This window comes from Topomyia yanbarensis, chromosome 1 (genome assembly GCF_030247195.1).
Source record: "Topomyia yanbarensis strain Yona2022 chromosome 1, ASM3024719v1, whole genome shotgun sequence".
NCBI classification, from domain to species: Eukaryota; Metazoa; Arthropoda; class Insecta; order Diptera; family Culicidae; genus Topomyia; species Topomyia yanbarensis.
In genome coordinates this window covers 185351007-185372829 of record NC_080670.1, presented here as the reverse complement: position 1 = coordinate 185372829, position 21823 = coordinate 185351007, and the positions used below count along the sequence as shown (strand labels likewise).

Genomic DNA, 21823 nt, shown 5'->3' with positions numbered 1-21823 from the left:
CCTTAAAAACTTTCAAACTTTCTTTGTTCTCTCAAAAAGGTATGTAACCCCTTAACTACCACCAACACACTAATATTTAATTTTTGTTCCATCAATCACCGGACAAAACATTCCACAATGTTGTGGTAGGTCAATCCAAGAGAAAAACGATCAAGGTTTCTACTTAGCATTAGTCGAAACTTCGGGGACGTGCAAAACACGGCGTAACATAAAACGAATGCGCTTTCCATTGAACGGAACTAATGCAATTCTCAGCAGTGCATTCAAGCGCCAAACTAAAATTAATTCTCGAAACTCCAGCAGCTCGGGTCACCAATTGCATAATAAATCCATCAAATCACTCTCCAAATGCCATTGACATGTTATCAATCTTCACAAACAAAATTTCACAAAAAGTACACTTCACTAAATCACAACCGGAAAAAAAACAACCAACTTACCATCCTTAGCACCCAGCGTGGCCTGCAGCCCATTTCCGATCAGCGGGATCATGTACGGACCGGGCAGCTTGTTAATGTGATGCACCAGGTAGGCGCGCCGTCTCCTGTACGTGTAGATCCCACAGACTGTAATCAGCAGTACGACTGTCGTAATGGGTGATAAAACTCGGAAAATGGTGGCTATTTTCGATGCCAGCAGCACACTGCCCACCGCGTAGGCTTCCATCGTGATCCGTCCGGGTGTTCGCCTGTCGGGGTTATTTCACCAAGAAACAAACAAACAGCTGCCCTTTTTTTGGGTCGTATTTTTTATTTTTGGGGTGCTTAGTTGCGCGCGCGCCGAGATTTAACTCTAAACTAACGCATGGCGCGAAGGAAAAGCTGAGATGAACTCCGGTCCGGTGCTAGCTCGCGGTGGAATCGAAAACCTTCGCAATCGGTAGCAAGCAGTAGCAGCGGTTTCGGTTCGGGAGGGTGGTATGCGTCGGACAGGTGGTGCGAAAACGCATCTAATCACATACAAAGCTGCGACGATACACAGCGGCCACTTAATATTCGGCTGATAAGTTAGTTGGCTAGATTTTCACGTAAGCTCGCACATAACGGAGAAGCACATAGGCGGCGGTGGTTTCGATGGGAAATCGTTATACATACACTAAAATTGGAAATTAATTTAGACGTTGCAGACAGTTGGCGGGTTATTTTTAGAATCCATACAAATTGTCAAGGGTAATAAATTTTTGGCAATAATAACAGACACTGGAGAGTTTATCGACTTTTTCAGCTTGCTGAAAACGTCTACCTGATTCATATTCCGACTATTTGAAGTTTTATTTAACTTTTACGAAGAAATAGTGGCTAAGATGCATCGCAGACGCAAATACGCGCCGCATCATGTGGCATAGGTTAGATATTAATTTGAGATGCCTTCAATTTAGAGTGTATTTCGATAGCATGTATATCTATACTCAATGTGGGAAATCGCCAAAATTTTGCAAGGTGCGAAATAGAAAAGGGTTTTGGAAATCCGACTCTTCTAACAGTTTGGATAAGTTTGACAATTGGCTCTTGTCTGATATGTTCAAATCTTTTAATACATCCTTTTAAAATCTTTTAGAACAGAGCCCCTTTTCAAAATAGCTGAAGCTGCTTGAGTAGCAGATTTTTAACGTTAATAACTTCCGCTTGCAATCTTAATTTTTCCAAAAAAAGGGTGTACTAATTTGCACTTAAAGGCACAAATTCTAACCTAGAAAAGTTGAATTCGGATGTTTCGTGTTCCACTCATCAGTTACTGACACCAACTTGCTGCCAGTTAGGCGATATGTCTAAACTAACACCAAACTGGCGTCAGTTAGACATTATATCCAAACAGTTCACGCAATATGTGTACACGCCCAAAGCATCTGGGCGGTACCGATTGATGGCAGCAAGTTGGTGTCAGTTACTAACGAGTGGAACACAAAATATTTAAATCTAACCTCTCTAACTTTCGCTTGCTCAATGTGATGACTTATTTTTGAACTATTTACTCGAGAACAGTAACAACAATGTTGTATTGTACTTCGAGACGGACTGATGTTTTTCTGTTCCTGACTTTTGTATGCCTGCATTCTGCACGATCCACACACAAAAAAATAATGAAATTTAAACAACATGTAGATCAATACGAATGTAAACATACAAAGCTTGAATCAAAAATTTGTTTAAAAGTTAATTTCGATGCACTCAATGGAAGCATCAAAAAGCATACGATTTTACTATTTCGTTCGTGTGATATTACATGTCACTTATTTTACAGTAATATTGAATTGAGATTATATTAAAGTGCATTGGTATCCCGTTTAGTGAAGCTGTAATTTTCAATCAGCGTGTAAAATTAGAATAATATTCATTGAAGAAAGCATGATAATTTGTGTGTATTTATGGTGAAACTTAATTATTCATTTATGTTTATGCTCCAAATATATGCATGAAAATAAATTTAAAATGTTCCCATGTTCCCCATGCTTTTATTTAACGTTTTCCTATTTTTCAACATTACTAGTTTGCTCCTTTCTGTGCATTGTTTACATATATTGTTCTTTTTATGTATCTCTTTAATGCTTCGTCTCATCAGGATCTGGTACTGAGTTAGTACGCTAAATTCCAAACGGAAACACTACTTCTGCAGTGAAGCAATCAACTAATGATTTGTTGGGTCGCTGTTCACTTTCTCAATTTTGTATTTTTTGTTTCGAAACTTTTTTCTGAGGAATCTTATAAGCATTTTTTTTCTATTTTTTAGTGATTTTTTATTTGAATGTTTTGTATTCAAACAAAAATTAGTTTATTAGGTTTCAAAAAAATAATTAACCAAATCAAAATATTGATGAATTTAATGGAAGTAGTTAGTTGAAGAAAAAAATCCTCCCAGCGGCTGGATTCTACACTATTTGATCTAATCCCCGGCGGTGGACCTACTCCACGGAATGACCGGTAGGGTGAGCTAACTCTAACTGTCAGCTCTGGTCGCTAATTCGCTGATCTTTTCTCCATTTTCACTGCAACTCCACTGGTATCTGCCCGACTACTCTTAGTCTACTGATGGTGTTCCACGTCCTTTTGACTTTGCATATCTCTTGTAGAACATTCTAGAATATTCCATGCTTAGAGCCAGTAGCTCACTTTGCAATTTCTTGAACCAAGGGCAGTCGAAGACCATGCGCTCTGGCGTTTCCTTCATCCACACACTCACACTCCTAGATGTAAGGTCAAGGCGCTTGAACGAACCGATATAGATAGTTCCTGAAGCAGCCGTACGCTGCACTGATAATATAAATTCGTAAATATAATGAAATCGATCATGCAATGCACGAATTCATTCGTCGTTTTCTGCAACGAAGTATTTTCGTGCATTGAAAATGGTAGGTTTCGTTCATTTCATGAGCAAGAATGGTCGCTTGGCGAACGAAAGCTTTCGTAAATTTTACACATTTAATATACACTGCACGAATGTTATCGTTGATAACAACATTATTTTTCGTGAATGAAACAAAATGTTTTGTTTATTTTAATACACGTTTGTGTATATTACGAACCATTTCGTTGGTCGCACCAATTCCTTTCGTTTATTTTAGGAAAGTTTTCAGTCGATCTTTTGGGATCTATGTTTGACAACATCGATTTTTTTTAAATTTAAAAAAATCGATGTGGCCAAATCGATTTTATTGTAGTACGAAGAAATGACCGCTTGATGAACGAAAGTTTTCGTAAATTTTACTTATTTAGTTTGCATTGCACAAATGTTATCGTTGATAACGACATCATTTTTCGTGAATGAAACGAAATGTTTCGTTTATTTTAATAAACGTTCATGTATATTACGAGCGATTTCATTGCTCACACGAATTTATTTCGTTCATCTTAGGAGTTTCGTATTTATTAGCATATTATTTTTTCAATCAATATTTTAGGATCGATGTTTGACAACAACGATTTTTCAACTAACTAAAAACTCGATTTTATTTCAACCTGCTCACCTCTATTGAGGACTAGAAAGATTGTGGTGTGAAGTAATGACCGCTTGAAGAACGAAAGTTTCCGTTAATTTTACATATTTGGTGTACATTGCAGGAATGTTATCGTTGATAACGACATTATTTTTCTTGAATGAAACGAAATGATTCGTTTATTTCAATAAATGATGAAGGATTTCGATGGTTCGATGGCCGCACGAATTCATTTCGTTTATCTTAGAAAATTTTTCGTATTTATTAGCCTCTTATTGTTTTAAGTCGATCTTTTGGGATCGATGTTTGACAACATCGATATTATTTTTAATTTAAGAAAATCGATGTGACCAAATCGATTTTATTGTGATACGAAGAAATAGACGCTTGATGAACGAGAGTTTTCGTAAATTTTACTTATTTAGTGTACATTGCACGAATATTATCGTCGATAACAACCTTGCTTTGGTGAATGAAACGAAATGTTTCGTTTATTTTAATAAACCTTTTATGTATATTACGAACGATTTCGTTGGTCGCACGAATTGACTTCGTTCATCTTAGAAAAGTTTTCGTATTTATTCGCATACCTTTTTCATTCGATCTTTTAGGATCGATGTTTAACAGAGGCAACAACGATTTTTTAACTAACTAAAAGGATCGATCTGGCCAAATCGATTTTATTGTGGTATCTAGAAATGGCCGCTTGATGAACGAAGGTTTTCGTAAATTTTACTTATTTAGTGTACATTGCACGAATGACGTCGTTGAAAACGACATTATTTTTCGTGAATGAAACGAAGTGTTTTGTTTATTTTAAAAAATGTGTGTGTATATTACGAACAATCTCGTTGGTCGCACGAATTCATTTCGTTCATCTAACAGAATTTTTCGTATTTAATAGCATTTGACATTGCGCCGGCAGAGAAAAACTCAAACTTATTCATACAAAACCAATGAGCGTTCGCGATGGCTTAACTGAATCCGTACTGCTCCAGTTTCTGGATTAACTGGAAGCGAAAGAGGTTCAGGAAATCTTCCTGAATCCAGCGGACACTGATACGGCTACTAAATAGACCGAGACCGTCGTGATGATCAACGATTATCTGACGTATAGCGACAATGACTCCATATTCTACCTCTATTGCAGCTCCTTTGACGTTGACGGTTTGACGAATGGTGCTCGTAAATATTTTAAAGATATTCGTATATATCAGCGAACAATTCGTTTGCCGCACGAAGCTGTTTCGTAATAAGCCAACGAAATTCGTTTCGTAGTTGTCACGAAAAACTCGTAATAAAAAATAGTGTTTCAATAGAACTACGAACGATTCATAATATGTACGAAAAATTCGTATATATTATGAAAACTTTCCGTACGAAACTAATTCCTAGCGATTTACGAATACATTCTATCACTGTGATAGGAACTGCGTTAGGATTATCCCGGCAGTGACGGTTCTGTGCGCGATCGCAACTTACATGGCTATGATCCATATCATATCGACTTCTCTTGAACTTCTCTTGACTTCAGCTGCCTCAGGCTGAAATACGTTCATCGGTCTCAAAGGCTCCAGCCCAACCGGAAGAGCCCGATTGAAGATAGCAAGAATCCGTACGAAACGTTTGTAATCATTTTACCCAAATTCTTCACATAATGCAAGTGGGAAGTTATACCTTACTCAACATTTCAGAAAGAGGCTGAAAGTGGCTGCTGAAAGGTAGTAATTCTTATGTAAAAATCAGGGACATCTATTGAAGATAGTGATATAACCGCACGGAACTCGTCTACCCGTTCACCCCAATTCTTACCACAACTTAAGCGGGAAATTAAAGTAGCAATTCTTATGTACAAAAATCCGGGGAATCGATTGAAGATAGTTAGAATGGCTACACGCAATGTGTATACCTGTTTTACCCTAACACTTCACGAAATGTGTGTATGTGAAGTTACACCTTGCTCATCATTTCAGAAAAAGGGTGTAAGCGGCTCATTGTCGCAGTTTTTTCTTATGTAAAGCAGTTCGGGGAATTGATACAACATACTTGAAATGACCGCACAAAACGTGTTTACCCATTTTACCCCAATTCTTTCCTTTATACAAGTGTGAAATTATACTTACCCCATATTTAAGAAAAAGGCTGAAAGCGGCTAATAAAAAGTAATTGTTTAGGCTAAATAGTCCAGGGTATCAATTGAAGGTAGCTACAATGTACATGCGAAACATGTATGCCCCTGTTACCCTAAATTCCTCTCATAATTTAGGTGTGAATTTAAACCTGGCTGTACTTCTTAGAAAGAGACTGAATGCAGTTGATGAAAAGTAGTAATTCTTATGCACAAAAAAATCGCGTTCAGCCTGTTTTCGAAATGTAGTCAGGTTTAACTGAAAACACGAGATATGAGAAGTGAGGTAAAATAGGCTCACACGTTTCGTACGGGCTTTCTAATTATCTGTAATCAATTTCTGGAGTTTTCATAAATAAGAAATATGCCTTTTGATATGCCACACTTAGGCTTTTCCTTAATGATTAACTTCAAATTTGCGTTCTGGGAACAGGGGTAAAACGGGTACACATGTTCCGTTTAGTCGTTTTATTTACCTTCAACCGATCGGCCGGACTGTGTTACATACTTATTACATTCAGCCCCTTTCTGAAATGAAAGACCCGGATTTCAATTGAGTTATGAGAAAAATTAGGGTAAAACGGCTACACAGGTTTCATGCGGTCCTTCTAGCAATCTGCAAGCGATTCCCAGGACCTTTTTATATGGTCAACTGAATGTAGACTCTTTCCGAAAAATATTTCCATGTTTAATTTCCCTCTTGAATTCGTAAAAAATGGGGTAAAACGGATTCACACCTTCCGTGCGGTCATTCTATCTATCTTCACTTATTTCCTTGGACTTTTTTGCATTTATAAGAAACACTACTTTTGATCAACGGTGTTAGGCCTGTTTCCGAAATGTTGAGTAAAGTTTGTATCCCTTCAGGGTGACAATTCAGCACTCGGTGGAAATATACCTATTTTTGGCTATACTCTCCGTAGAGTGAATTTATTTACGTTAATTATGCTCACCGCGGTTTTGTGCCGTTCACGTTTACTTATAAATTTTTGTTCATTTTTGCGTTTGTGAACGGTTATTTTTGTGCAGATAGGTATAGTAATTTTTGTTGAACATTTGTGTATAATTAGCACAGGGTTTAGTTAGGCACCGCTCTCTTCTTGCGAAAATACGTGTGCGCCGGTTAAGCTGCTCATCGTTGACAGCTATGCGACAAGGCGGTTGGTGTTTGTTATGGTCGAGTGCGGAAGTTATACCATCGAAAGTTCGAGCACACGTAAGTTCGGTGTTGATTCGCCATAAGGGGATAGCTAATCGTTAAGGAGTGCTCTCGCTTCCTCAGATAAACGTGATAAAGGAATCAATACACCGACCGTTCTCACTGTGGAGGATCAGTCGAACGAGCCTAGCTCTCCTCCACAGTTAATCGACAAGAAGAACGAAGCAGGATGGAGAAAGGTTCCCCATGGGACGTGCACAGCGGTGACTTCCGGGATCGCTTGCGGCGGGTAATTCGATCCGACGATAGTTCGCCAGCGTCGCTAGGGTGGTTCTAACAAAGGAGCCAAGCTCCCTAGTTAACCGTCAAGGACCGCTGCGGTAGCAGCCAACAAAAACCGAAGGAGAACGCAGCCGGTCGGAAGGAATCGCCCGCCTTTTTGCCCAGCAGTACCAGATCAATAGCAGCAGCAGTGGACAGAGTTGGAGCACAATAAAGCCGGTAAATTTTAATTTATTTTGTTTGTTTACGTTTTGTTTATGTGCGAAAATCCAAAATTCTTCTAGAGGCACCTAGACAAAAGGGTCTATCGGGTAAATAAGAACCAGAGTAGTGGGAAAACCTCTACTTACCCTGTCAAAAAATGCGGACGAGCATGGTCAAGCGATTTAAAAAGTTTGACGTTTGGCTCAACACGCCTGTGCTAATTGCCCCAAGGAACAAATGCAATTTGCGAATGCGATTTAAAGGCAATTTCAATACTTAGACAAATTTTCTGGCGGCTGAAATGGACTTGGTTGTTTTTGCGTTTTTCAAACATGGCGGTTCATGTTTGGCTTAAACTTAAAATAGTTTTTTTTTAACGATTGGCGTGTTCTCGCTTGTATTTTGTTTGTCTAGTGCACTTCATTTAGCCAACGAATGTAGGAAATTGTGGAATCGTGTGTAAATATAGTGGAACAAGATATCTGACCTAAACTCTTAATAATAGTCAGATTGTGGTAAGTTTTGGTGTGCAATGCCAATTTCACCATTGATTCTTCCTATAGTTCCTAGTGTAGTGATAAGTTTATGTGAGTAGATAATGAATCCGAAAATAAGTAATATTTGTAATTTTAATATTAGGCAATTAAGAGCGATTAAATGGCGCGTTCCGTGGGCGATTTGGGGGCGATTTAATGGCGGGTTGGGCGGCAAAAAAATGACGGCGGCAAATCGCCCAAATGTTGCAGTTGAAATAGCCCCCTAATTGCCAGCAATTTGCTGGCAAATTGAAGGGCAATTAGCGCATCCCAGTTGGCAAATAGCCCCCCGTTAGCCAGCAACTTGTCCTTTTTGACTGGGTTATTCATATCTTTGCTTTTAGCTTGCAACATAATGACGGCTGAATTGATAAAATAATGATCAACTGAAAGAAAGAAAACATGGGGTGCGTGCAATCTAAAGGACGATCCAGACGATACATCAGCTTCCGTCAATGTCAACGGAACGTCACCGTTCCGTTAGGATAAGTTTAATACTTTTCTCTTGTGCCCGTTCACACGTGCCGTACGTCAACACGTTCCGTGCAGTTGTTGTGTGTGAATGCTTCCATTTAACTGCATGTAACTAATCGTGACGTTCCGTACCGGTGACGGAAGCCTGATGTATCGTGTGAATCGCACCTAATTTTTTCTGTTATGATTGTATTGTCACTCTTCACTCTTCATTTACTTTATTAACTGACATTGATAGTTTTGTTTGAGCAAAGCTTCCGTGTGATGGTTATTCCACACGAAAAGCGACGAATACGCATCCAAATGATAATTAAAGCTATGTGCCCATTAGAATGTTTCCAAGATTTTCGAGAATTCATCCGCCGAAGCATTATTGATTGATCTTTGTCTCTTAGGTGTAGTATTCGCATGTGGTCCGCAAAATTACTAAAGCGTTTAGCACTTCCTTATTCGCCGCTAATACTCCACATGTGCTCATCTGTGTTGTTGTCTATTTGAATAATTGATGGATGTCGTTCAAAAGATTGACCGCGTCCAAATTTTGATAGATCCTCGATTCTTGGCAAGCGATAATTTCTCGGGGATGATAGATGTGACACTAGTTAGGTGTTTTTTTACGATTTCCTGGCACTGTTCAAGTTCCTATTGATTATTATCGTTCTGCTGACATGCACATAAGATCGAAGCGTGACATTTTCTTTGACGTGATCTGTGCAATGTCGGTTTCGAAACGACACTTATGCGTTACAGTAAGATGAACACAAGATACGCTGCGTGCATTGTCGAAAGAGAGAAAAAGAAAAAAAAACACTTAATCGGAAAATAATCAAATGTTGGATTTAATTCGAATAGTTTGATGGAACTTCATGGCATTAACCTCAGTCAGCCAATGCAAAAAAAGAAACAAAAGTGAATCACGCTCGAGGTTTGTTTTGCTAGATCCATGGGCCTTGCTGGTAAACTAAGTTTAGATGTGCTTCATAGCGGATGCAGTCAAAATCAAACAGGGCAGGCAGGTTAGAAATGTGCTAAGCAACGTTTTTTTTTCATATGGGATGAAACTGAAGTCAGCCAGAACTCCGGTTCATTTTCTGGCTTAGACTTAGTGGCTCGGGTCTGCTTGGGACGCCTTCATTCATGTAGCAAGAAATCGGTCCCATTGATCGTGTCAGCGTTTTATGCTGTTTTCCCTTTACAAATACTACCTTAGGTGTTGAGGTGCGTAATTAATTCGGCGTGTTAATTGTATTTTTGTTGACTGAATACAATGGAAAACGGAGAGAAATTTGTCGCAGTCAATTAGGTGTACGCTTCAGTCCGTAAAAGGCCACTGAAAGATAGTTTGAAATACAGTTTAAATGAAAATCAAATGATATATCACCATCCGCTGCCTGACGATAAAACTAGTCATAAAAGGTGCTAAGCAAAAATGATAATGTTTGATAACGGAGTTTTCATTTCTCAATTTCGTTGTTTCAACAGTAAACAAGAACTTCTGGTCGTTCCGAGACATCAGTTGACGACTTTTTGGAACTAATGTCTAACTAACGGCCAAGATGGTCTGCTATGGTACTGATGAAACGAAGTCGAAACACAGACTAACAGACATAACACTATGAGGGAATTCCCTCAAAAAACATCGATCCTGCAATTTTCTCAAAACACTAGCTCCACCTTTTATTCACGGTCCCAAACACTCATTTGCTGCTGGGTTTCCTCTCAGGTTTGGGAACAATTTTTCACTAGTGGTCTATCCCCCACATGCTTGCTCATATATCAGTAGCGCCATAATTGCAAATGTAGCCACAGTCCCAACTACAAATATATCTAAAATGACCGTTAAAGCGGGCAAAGCATTGTTTTCGAGTGTTATGTCTGTTAGTCTGTGGTCGAAACATAGTCAGATTTAATTTTTACCCATTAGACAAACTCAACTATGCAAAAAGGTTCGGCTGAAGTCTACGCGAGTGTGAACACATATTTTGTATCCTTTGAAAAGATAAGACTTGACGTTCCAGATGTAATGCCATTGCCCGGTACAACCTCCGGAACAAAATTCTTTATATTGAATCACTCGATTAATTAGGACAAGTTAGGATCTAATCTTGTGTATTTCATACATCCATATTAAACAGTAAGAAATCCTACATTTGAACGTCGATACAGGTTTCAGCAAAATAAACAACATTTAACTCAAAACGAACACGATCGAGCGGGAATCAGCTCTCATTTCCCCTGTGTCCAGCGAACCTACATAAATGAGCTTCTATTACAGAGACCGTAGTCGATTCGACGTTTCTGGCTTCATAAGCTTTTTTCAATGTCGCCAGGAGCGAGAGGAACTCCAGTTTTTAAGGCCACGTCTCAAATGTGCCCAAACTACAGTCGGTTGACGTTTTTTTCTTCTTTTGTCGATCACTGAAGCGACAACAGCTTTTTACACGTTGACCACGGCTGTTGATATTCTCATCGGGTGCAACTTGATCGCGACGCGTTGTTTTCTGTTTTTAAGCTTTCGGTTATTGCCTTCTTTCGAGCGGTTCAAAATTCCGCCGATTTTTGTTTTGCTACGCCGTTTCGTTTGCCGCGAGTTTGACCGCGCTGCAGCCATAATACCTGAAACTGGTTGGCGTTCGGTGAGTTGATTGATTTGTGGTTGGAAAGGTTTACAACGGTCACAGCTGAGATGAGCCAACCGAAACCAGTGTACGGAGCTGGACCGGATTTGAGATTGGTTTTTAAAAATCACTGGTTGATTTTCAATATGAAATCGAAGATTTTTCTACACATTGCGTTACTTATCAACAATTGTTTAGTTTTTTACACAATATCGTAATACGCATTTTTCGATCCAATTTTCTTTACTATTTTTACCGAAGACCACGTATCAGAAATACTGATTACTGTAACAGGTTACAGCGTTTCTGTCGTCCAAAATTATCTAAGATATTGAAACCGTCTCCAAACGTGCCGAACCTTAACCTCAAATGAATCAATAAACTCTTTTGAAAATAGATGTGAGGTAACAAAAACATACTCACCGCACTCGAAAACCCAATATCACTCATAACTTCGACAAATCAAAGTGGTTTGCGACATAAATACATTTAACATTGTCCTTTGTATCAATCAACACGCACATCGAGCAACTAAACCTCTTGCTCAGCGGACGTTACATGGTGGCGCCTTCAAAGAAAAGAATGACAGTTCAGTGAGCTTGTTTACAAACTGTTAAAAATTGAAATTGACTCATACCAAGTTTTCTGTACAGTGGTGCAACTGAAAAATTTCTAAGAATATGTAAAGAAACTCTCTGACTTGTCAAAAGTGAGGTTTAATATTCGCATGCAATAGATTTGAGACGAGCCCCGGTCTCCCCTACTGCAATCACTGCAAGTTTTGTGATGTATCCCTCTCCAAAAGAATATTTTTTTCGATCGCAGCAACCATAGTACAATATTTTCGCTCGAGACAGGACAAGATTCATTTTTTTCCTGGAACCGCGTCGACTTACAAGCCAGCTGAACTTTTTCCAAGAATGTCCCCGGAAGTGCCGAAGAAATTCTACCGACATGTCCTTAAAGGTGTCGCCCACTACTCCCGTACAAGAAAACGCGGTAAGTATTTCACCCAATCCGAAGAAAAAACTTACTTCACTAAAAATTATAAAACCTCAGCTTGCGACCTCCAAGACATTACCGCCTACCTGTACCTGAAAAACCGAAGGCTCATAACAGCGGACCAGCTGCGAACCATTTCCCGGAAAGCCGTTTCGAAACTGTGCACTGCAGGCGTAATAAAAAAAGTACGAAATGAGTACTGGTTGGTCGAACCGTACACAGTTACGCAACACCCGAGGGAAGAATTGGCAAGACCTTCCTCATCATCGCCCTCGTCGAGGATCAAACGAAAAGCTTCACCAAGCTATCCGACATCGTTGCCCAAACGTCAGAGGCGCGCCCCGTCCAGGCGATCCGCTGTGCCAATGGACGTAGATGAATCCGCGCCGGTTAACGACGAGCAACAGTTCGATAGTGACGATGACTATGAAGATGATGATGATGATGATGATGACAGTGAAGAAGCGATCCCTCCTGAACCGGTCAAGGTGGAAGGGGTAGCAGCTAATCTGGAACAAGCATCCTACTCCAGCGAGGAAGAGCAGAGCGGAGCGATGTCAGCGGATGAGGACGAATCGGCAGGCGTGGCTGCTGGAAGTGCTAACCCGTAAATAGGTTCAGTTATTTTACTATACTTGTTTTAATTTAAAAATTGGGTTGCACAACTTAGCAAATTTTGTAATTATCGTTTTGTCTCTTTTGCAGATTGTTCCGATGGTTGAAATTCTGGTGATAGATCTTTCCAGCTCCAAATTTGATTTATTGTGATAGTATATTTATAATAAATTTATGAAAATCATTTATTTGCTTGCTTCAATCTTTCAGGAAAATACATGAATTTGCATAAATACTCTTAGTACTTAGCTTTGTCCCAGAATTTTCTGCTGTCGACTAGTTCGTTATCAAACTCATTGAGCTTGGTTCATTAGTGTTCCGTTGTTAGTAATCTGCTGGCACTTTGATCGAAATCTTGAGAACTGTGAAATTGCTAATTGTGCATTTGTACTTCCAAGCAGTAGGTATCTTAACATGAACTTATTGTGACGTTGAAAGTCACGTTTCCCATACAATTTGGAACTTTTGTTAGCTTGAGTACTTAACATACCCACACACACTGGCCGAGGCGTTTTTACAATTTTTTCTAATCTTATGATTTTGGGGGAAAATCCGGACAAACCATTACTGGCCAAGCACAGTAAACAGCAGTCAACGCAAGAGAAACTTGCTCTTTTGTTTACTATCAACAGCTGTTATCGGCGAGTAACGGTTCGTCCGAAATTTCTCCAGAAAGTAAATTTTGACAGTTGACTTTTACGCCCTAATCGACAACCAAATTGACATCGATGTGTTGTGTACGCTAATGAATTAAAATGTATTTTGAATCCCAAGTGTGTATAACCCCTTAATCGAAATGAACTATAGACCAGTATCGAACTGCAACTGGAACCGGTTGACCCGTGAGAGCTGGATATAAATCTCACTCGAGAAACAGGTATCTTTATTAGCTACATAGGAGGAAAACCCTTTTCGGATATTTGATAAGTTGTTTGAACTAGAAAAAGATTATTTTATTGGTTAGTTCCATTAGGCCTTGGAAGGTATTGGATCGGCGATCCTAATCAATGATGAAAGCTGTGATGCAGTTTTTTTTTATTATCTAACAAATGGAACAGAGCTCTGGTTCAATCTGGTATATTGTATTAGTTCCGTTGGTAAGCAAGGTGCTAGCCACAGATTGTCCACTGACGACTGTTTGTGAGTAAAATTTTCGGCGGGGATATACATTTTCCCCGTGCGGAGCAGTCAATCAAGAGCAAGATTAGGAAGGTAATTGATTCGACCAAATACAGACGAGACATAAAATATTATTTCGTGTAATTTTCATAAAGGCTTGATACGATCTTACATACATAAATGTAGCCATGTCCGAAGCAGAAGATTTTACTTTAAATAGCCGCTCATGAAGTAAAGAATATAAAACTAAGAGACGATACATTATTAAACAAGTTAGAATAAGTGTTCCAGTTCGTGATACTTGACCCCAAAACTGAATCAGGTTGCAACCCCAACCGCTGTCAGCTTATACATTTTGACAGAAGTTAGGGCTAGAACCAGACACTGTCTCGCTTTAAACAAAAAAGAAATGTTGACATGAAAAAGGAAGTCAAATGACACACCAAAAGGTAGGGCTGTCACATTTACCGATTTATTGAATAGTTTTTGGTCACAGATTCTGGCAGCTTTATAAAATTATCACATGACAGATGAATGTATTTTTATTTGCAATGGGTGGGCGAATTTTCCTATTCGGAGCATAAACGTTGCACCGGCGTGGAACGAATCTACGAATGCTCCATGCAGGATGTGGCATGGCAGCGGTGTTAGATGTAACTCTCAACTCCGACAATATTACGCAAGAGTAAGTAATCATATGAAGTTAACGTCGTAGATAAAACGAACTTAGTCATAGTCGCAGCATACCAAGACACTTGGCCGCGTTGATTTATGCGTGCTTCTAGTGGCAGAGCCATAGCCGTGGTATTCTGATGCTCTTGGGGGAGTCTCGACTTTGCGCCTCTTTTCGGTTCACTTTGGATTCGACCGAAATTCGTTCATGTTTGACTGTCGCCCATTTCATGTAATTTCCAACCGCAAATTTTGAATTGTAGATTCGTGAAATCAATTCACGCTAACTGTTTCAAGGCGATGGACTGATCATTTACACAGGAAACTGCTAGTTGCCTGATACATGCAAAAAGTGTCAGTAACGAATTTGGTATATATTCATAACATTTAACTAAATATCACTTGGCCGTATACCAAGAAGTATTTTGTCTATGTACCCGCCCGAGAAGTAGAGATTGATGGTGTAGTCTCCAACAAGGGCCTTAATTGCGAAGTATGGGGTTCGCTCCTTCAAGAACCCCTTGCTTCGGCCAGTGAAAATACTGGTTCGCAAGCAACTGCATTCAGGAAAAATAATGCAGTGTATGGAAACAACTTATTTTCCATCAGCCTCATTTCGAACCCTTCGCCGAATCTGCTCTTCCAAATTTTGTTCTTTTGGACGGGGCTAGTCTACCTGTTCGCCTTTTTGTGCCGCGAGGCACGAGCTGCCGTTGTTGCAAGCAATTAGGCTTATAGCGGCTTATTGTAGAAACAAGCACGCTGTGGAAAATGCGGAGAGAATCATGAAAAGTTTCCCTACTGTGGAGAGACTTCGCATGATCTCTCGACATCTTCCGCCTACAAATTATGTGGGGACAAAATGAAACATTCCTTTAAGGAACGCTCCGATAATGCAAAGGAGCGCTACGCCACCGACAACGACTAATTTCTACGTTTCCTTGAACACTAAAGTGCGAGAGTCTGACCATCCCATTGTGGGAACATCTTCTAATGTGTCTATAAATTTCCGAAAGAGGAAAACCTTTTTTCTGAAGGGTGCTGTTTCAAAACCGAAGTAAGTGGTTCCTGGTCTCGGTAATCTTAGAAACTAGCAGGAATTTCCACATGGGACATCAAAAAACCCAAGTGTCCTTCTATTTCAGTCCCTTCATTTTCCCCCCAGGTTTCACACAATGCATTTGCATTACGATTAAAGTTCAGACGAAACGAGTACCCGACGCGAACATCCGTGAACAGTCTCCTACTTCGTGGTGGGTAGAAATTGCTTAGAATTATACGCGAAAGGGACTTTTGAACGTCAGATCGCTCAAATTTTTCCCAATATACGCGACGCTACAAATGCAAATGAAAAACTTGATGAAAGCTGAAAAACGCGATTATTGGCACCAGTCCGTCGACGGATTAACAGACGGATCATCAGAGAAATAATGTTTCGTCTGGTGGCTAGGGCCTACGTTGTGTATTCGATTTATCCTGTGATTGGAATACACGGAACGTTCGTCATATGATAACAGCTATGCATCGCTTTTATGCTAATTATTATGACAGCAGTGGTGAGTGGCTGTGCTGCCAACATTCTCCCCACAAAATTGATGGTTGTATATTTACAGGAGGCTCTCCGTTTGATGAAGCATGGAAAGCACTTTTTGCATTTCCTGGGGAAAACATGGTAGTTTTTGAGTCCTTTATCTGAAAAATCATAGCAGCTTACCTTAGTTTGAATTCTTTCGCATTGCTGCATTCCGGGTAATGAGAAGGTGGACTCTAGGATTAGAATGGTAATGAGAAGGTGGACATTTTGGCATTAGAAGTTTTTAAATATTTCTCCTCAGAGGACGCTCGAAAATTGGCAAATTTCGTGGAGCGATGGAAGTTCAGGAACCGCAAAAGTATCAGCAATACGCAGAAGGCCCATCTCCGGCGTATTGCGGTCGCCAATAGCGGTCTCTGCGCTTGTGGTGGCGGTTATCGCGATATTAAACATGTTGTCTGGTCGTGCGCTAAGTATTCTAGTACCAGATCTCCGCTTAACGAAGCCCTTTGGCCTCGTTTCGGTCCAGTCCGAGATGCTTTCATTGGTTCAGTTTTCGATAAAAATACACTGAAAAAATAAATTCAGTTTGGACAAGGAAAAGCTTTTTTTATTAACTTTTTTCCTTGGAAGTGCCCAACTTGAATTTTTGACGGTAGGTAGGGAACATAATTATCTATCTTGGAACAAAATTTCGTCCAAATCAAAGATAGGATTTTTTGTAATCGACCTTAAATTTTTAAAATCGATTTTTTTTCATTTGTCATGATTGTCATTTTTGGACTATAGCCATTTTAAAAAAATTGGTTAAAAAAGTTTGACCTTTTTGAAGACAGTCTAGATCAGGGTTGTTAATCGATAATTAATCGTCATCGTCGATAACGTTAACCACCCGTCAACGTCATCGGAAACTCCGTTAACGATAATTTATCGTCGCCTTCATCGTCATCGTCGATAATTGTATCGTCGTTTTCATCGTCATCGTCGGTTCATCGGTTATCGCGATACATTTTACGTTACTTTCGCGTTTATTGGGGTTGAAGTTGATGCGGTTAACTTTCAATTGTTTAGAAATAAATAACTATTGAAGGACATGTTGTTGGCAGTTGAAAATCAATAGTTTTGGACATTTTCTATGCACAGGGGGGGGGGGGGTCCGACGATGTGTCAAAATGGAATTTTTTGTCAACTTTTCGGGAGAGTTTTATATTGAAGGGAAAGTTATTGGCAGTTGACAATCAACAGTTTTGGACATTTTCAATACACAGGGGGTTCGACGATGTGTCAAAATGGATTTTTTCAACTTTTGAGGAAAGTTTGTTATATTGAAGAAGTTATTGGTAAGTGAAAATCAATAGTTTTGGGCATTTTCAATGTACCGTCGGTGCATCAAAATAGATTTTTTTTCAACTTTTCGCGAACTTTTTATATTGAAGGGCAGGTTGTTGGCAGTTGAAAATCGATAGTTTTGGACATTTTCAATTCACAGGAGGGTCCAAATTGGCAAAAAGGTGAAAGAAATTCTTTGAAACACGAAAAACATTTTTAGTTATAGTGTCTTCAGCAAAGTTTATTCATATTTTTTTGCATTTAAAAAGTATTAGTTGGGTGATTAATCCCTCTAAAGCTGAGAAGAAATTTTTTGCTTATGTTTATGAAAATTAAAAAAAACTTTCTTTGGCAAAGTTGTTGAGAATATCTTAAGTATTAACGTCGCTGAAGAGACTATGTGTTTATCTATCGATTTTAATTTACATTTGTGGAGATTTCTTTGATATACCCCTGAAAATTGCTTTTTTCAGAATACTTTTCCTGGTAATTTTGTAGAATTTCAAAATGTGCCAAGATGTTGTTCAGCATAAGAAAATACAGAATTTTTGTAATGTAAGTTTATTTGTATTTCTTACAACTTAGAAGTTATCGAATGTTTTAGTGCCCAAAAAGCAATATTTTGGTACGGAAGCCGCAAATTTCCGCAGACGAATACCAATACGAATCTGTAAAACAAACACTATCAAAATCGTTTGGTGGGCTCTAGCTTACGTTCAAGTCAAATTCGAGTAAATTCCTTCTTTAGCATATTTTTCTTATATTAGAAATGCAAAATATACAAAAATAATAATACTGTACTGTAAGACCTCCTTAAGGGAATTTTTTGCTAAATGATCAGAACGGGTTATGAGGCTTTGTCGAGGAACTAATGAAAAATATTTTAACCGCTCCGGTTTATTAAAAAGAAAGAAAAAAAATATGTTAGTCCGGGTGTTTGCGTTTCGACTTCGTCTCTTCAGAACCAGAAAAAAATATGTGCCGATTTTGTCAATGTCATCGTTTTATCAGCCTATAATCCAAGGGCCTGATAAAAACGGGTCTTCACTGTATTCAAAAAACGAATAAAACTCTATTATGACGCCGTACATAAATCACACTACATATTTAAGGGTAAAAGAAGGAAGCATGAAGCATCTTGTTACATAGTGGAGAGAAGAAACGGAGGAGGGGGCTAAAAGCTCCCTAACTAGAAAAGGAAATCAAACGTTGGAAATATGTGTGTATATTCTCCTTTTTAAAATCCGAAATCTTCTGGATTAAATTAAAATTACAATAAAACCTGTTAATCACCACACGACTTAAATGTGTAGTGTAATTTGTGAATGGACTAATAATAGTGGTTTAGTAGGTTTTTTCAATATATGTTTTTGCGTGCTAAAAATTACTAATTGTACAATAGCTCAAAATTTGTTTTCTTCATGGTCAAAACAATTTTGGTCACCTTTTTGCCGCTTGGAAACACTGTGCACCTGGGACTCTTCTGTGCACCAACTTACTCGAAATTTTGATTTTCAATTTTGACACATCGTCGGACCCTTCTGCGTATTGAAATGTCCAAAATTATTAATTTTCAATTGCCAACAACTTTCCCTTCAACATAATACATTTTCCCGAAAAGTTGAAATAATTTCATTTTGACGCATCGTCAGACCCCGATGTGCATAGAAAATGTCCAAAACTATTGATTTTCAACTGCCAACAACATGTCCTTCATAAGGTATTTATTTCTAAACAATTGAAAGTTGGCCGCATCAACTTCAACTGCAATAAATGGGAAAGTAACGCAAAATGTATCGCGATAACCGATGAACCGACGATGACGATGAAGGCGACGATAAATTATCGTTAACGGAGTTTCCGATGACGATACATTATCGTTAACGAGTAACGCCGATAAATTATCGTGAATATTGTATCGCATTAACAACCCTGGTCTAGATCACTTTTGGAAAAAACAAAGTATGCAAAGTGGCTTTTTGTGACAAAGTCTTCATGTACAGAAAGTTTCATTAAAATCGGAGAGGGTGCTGCCAACTCTGAATATGATTTAGCGCGAAATTCGTCGGAAATGACTCAGTTTTTCCATTCTTGTTTCCATATTATTTTTGCAGTTTAATATTAATAAAAACCCCTCTTACTACGAAACCGTTATACATATGCAATTCCAACTATTAACTACACTGAAAAAAAAAAATCCAAACGTTAATTCTATTTGCTTCAAACCGCTTAAAATTCATATGAAGAAGAAATGCTATTGTTATCACGCGCACACATACCTTCTATGTGTCAACTGTATAAACTATGTATGCACGCACATAAGTTATATGTGCATATTGTTATAGAATGGGGTTTTATGTGCCTAATAGTTATGAAATGCGAATGTAAGATTAATATTTCTTGTAAATACACACATTAGGTTTATGTGCCAGCAAATAGTGTCTATATGCCTCCGTTAATTGCAAAAATCTATGTGTAAAATCAATAGGCATAACGTTTACTTTTTTTTGAGTGTAGAATAGTACCTGAGAGATGAAAAATTGACACAAACAATCTTGTATAAGATTGCGCATTTTATTCAAACGATCACCAGGTAAATTTAGCACCGACATAATAGAAACCACGAAAAATTCGTCGCGTGATATAAGAGTGAACGTTACCGATTTATTAAAATATAAGCAAAACTTCTCACAGTCGGCTATCCAGAATTCATGTTGCTTATTTGGCCAATCGTATTAATAATACCAATGATAAATTTCCTAAATCCTCGGAAACCGGCTGCCCAGAGCAATTATTACATGATAACGCTATTGATACACTTACTATCAACTCTTCCCTTCCCGTGATAGATGTGAAGATTTAGAGGATTCCACTGTCTCTAGCAGTGACATGTATCGGACTAACATTACTTCCTTTCCCAGAAGATATGTATTCGGACGTGGCCTGCGTCGGTATTGATCAGCATACAGGGAAGAATTTCGATTGCTCAATAATGTTAGTCTCAAGCATGTTGTTCCAATGAACATTTCGCAATCTCAATTGGTTCTGGTTAATAACGAAGTACACCGATTTAGTACATAATAATTTTCAATTTGGCAACCGGATGAATCGCTTCGAATGACAAGAAGTGAGATTTGGTGACGAGTGACGCTATAGTTGTAGTTAGTTATCCTCCAGTAAGAGATATGCGGAGAGAAAAGCAGACAAAATGGCCACCCTCAATTCCATTGATAAAATCTAGCAGTGCCCCTAAAAAGAGATAGATTGGCTAGGCTGGCACAAGAATTTGACAGTTTCGCTGGCTCAAGATGGGCAGTGTTGGTCACAAATGTAGAACGGGACAATACGTGCCTTCTTATTCGCACCTTGCGGCAGTTCATCGGCTCATGTGTCGATACGTACCTGACACATGCAGATACCTTGGTTCTTGCTGACAGACCCGGGAGGAGATGCTTGAGGTGCCACCAAGAAAGAGTAATGGACGCAATTCTGGAAAAATATCTAGCTTTGATCTCTCTCCGTACACAGAAAAAAATGTTGGTAAAAATAAAAGTTTTTCACTCTTAGCAAAAAACAACCAACGTATACATTGTATTCACATTAGCGCTGATATCAAGTGATATGCGGATTATCTTGATATCCGGTGATATTACATAGCATATCACTTGATATGCCACACATTTTAAATGTCATCTCATATCATCATGTTTGCGTGATATCCGGGATATCATGAACGAAATCAAGTCAATCTGTCAAAAGTAACGACTAGCAACATGGATAGCGACATTGAAAGCACTCATTTATTAACGTCATTTTAAAAATTCTGAAGATCACGGCAAGCGCTGACCTATTTTCGCAATGATACAAAAACGACAAAAACAAACTTCAAATAAGTAAACAAGTGGATAAATTATTCGAAAAGTTTAGCCGGTTTGTGGTGGCTGTTTTACGACGAGATATTAACCGCTAACCAACCATGTCAAACCATCCGAATTGATTGTACCCGGTCGTGAAGGGTTCACCTGTTCCCGGATAACATGAAATGTGTTTGGGTACGATACAGATCATCGATTTGTTACGATTTGGTGCGTTGCTGCCAAAAGTACCAACAATGTTTGTTGTTAAAATCCGGATTCAGAAATTTACCCAACATGGTTTTGGCGACATGTTTCCAAAAGTCTTCAAATATTCAGAGATCAAGAACACTTTGCTAAATGCGT

The 21823-nt window shown here is 38.8% G+C and overlaps 2 protein-coding genes across 7 annotated transcripts in view; one reads left to right on the top strand and one right to left on the bottom strand.

The window, feature by feature from the left end:
* Nucleotides 1–21823, bottom strand: part of LOC131684148 (cytochrome P450 4c3-like) — a 147200-nt gene that overhangs the window by 26810 nt on the left and 98567 nt on the right. For 2 of the 5 annotated variants that reach the window (XM_058966736.1, XM_058966745.1), the window contains one exon: nt 441–1095. The exons of 2 other annotated variants lie outside the window; for them this stretch is intronic. In XM_058966736.1, coding sequence (XP_058822719.1) covers nt 441–666 — 226 coding nt within the window. In that variant the 5' untranslated portion in view covers nt 667–1095. The remainder of the gene's footprint in view (nt 1–440; nt 1096–21823) is intronic. One more of the 5 variants, XM_058966755.1, reaches the window with a different exon arrangement.
* On the top strand, nt 12161–13133 carry LOC131684160 (uncharacterized). 2 transcript variants are annotated; one of them, XM_058966791.1, is made up of 3 exons: nt 12161–12331; nt 12392–12941; nt 13040–13133. In XM_058966791.1, the coding sequence occupies exons 1-3, from the start codon at nt 12253–12255 to the stop codon at nt 13065–13067; spliced, it is 657 nt and encodes a 218-aa protein (XP_058822774.1). In that variant the 5' UTR covers nt 12161–12252; the 3' UTR covers nt 13068–13133. The 2 variants fall into 2 exon arrangements, with proteins under 2 accessions (XP_058822774.1, XP_058822784.1); XM_058966801.1 differs by having other exon boundaries at nt 12392–12949.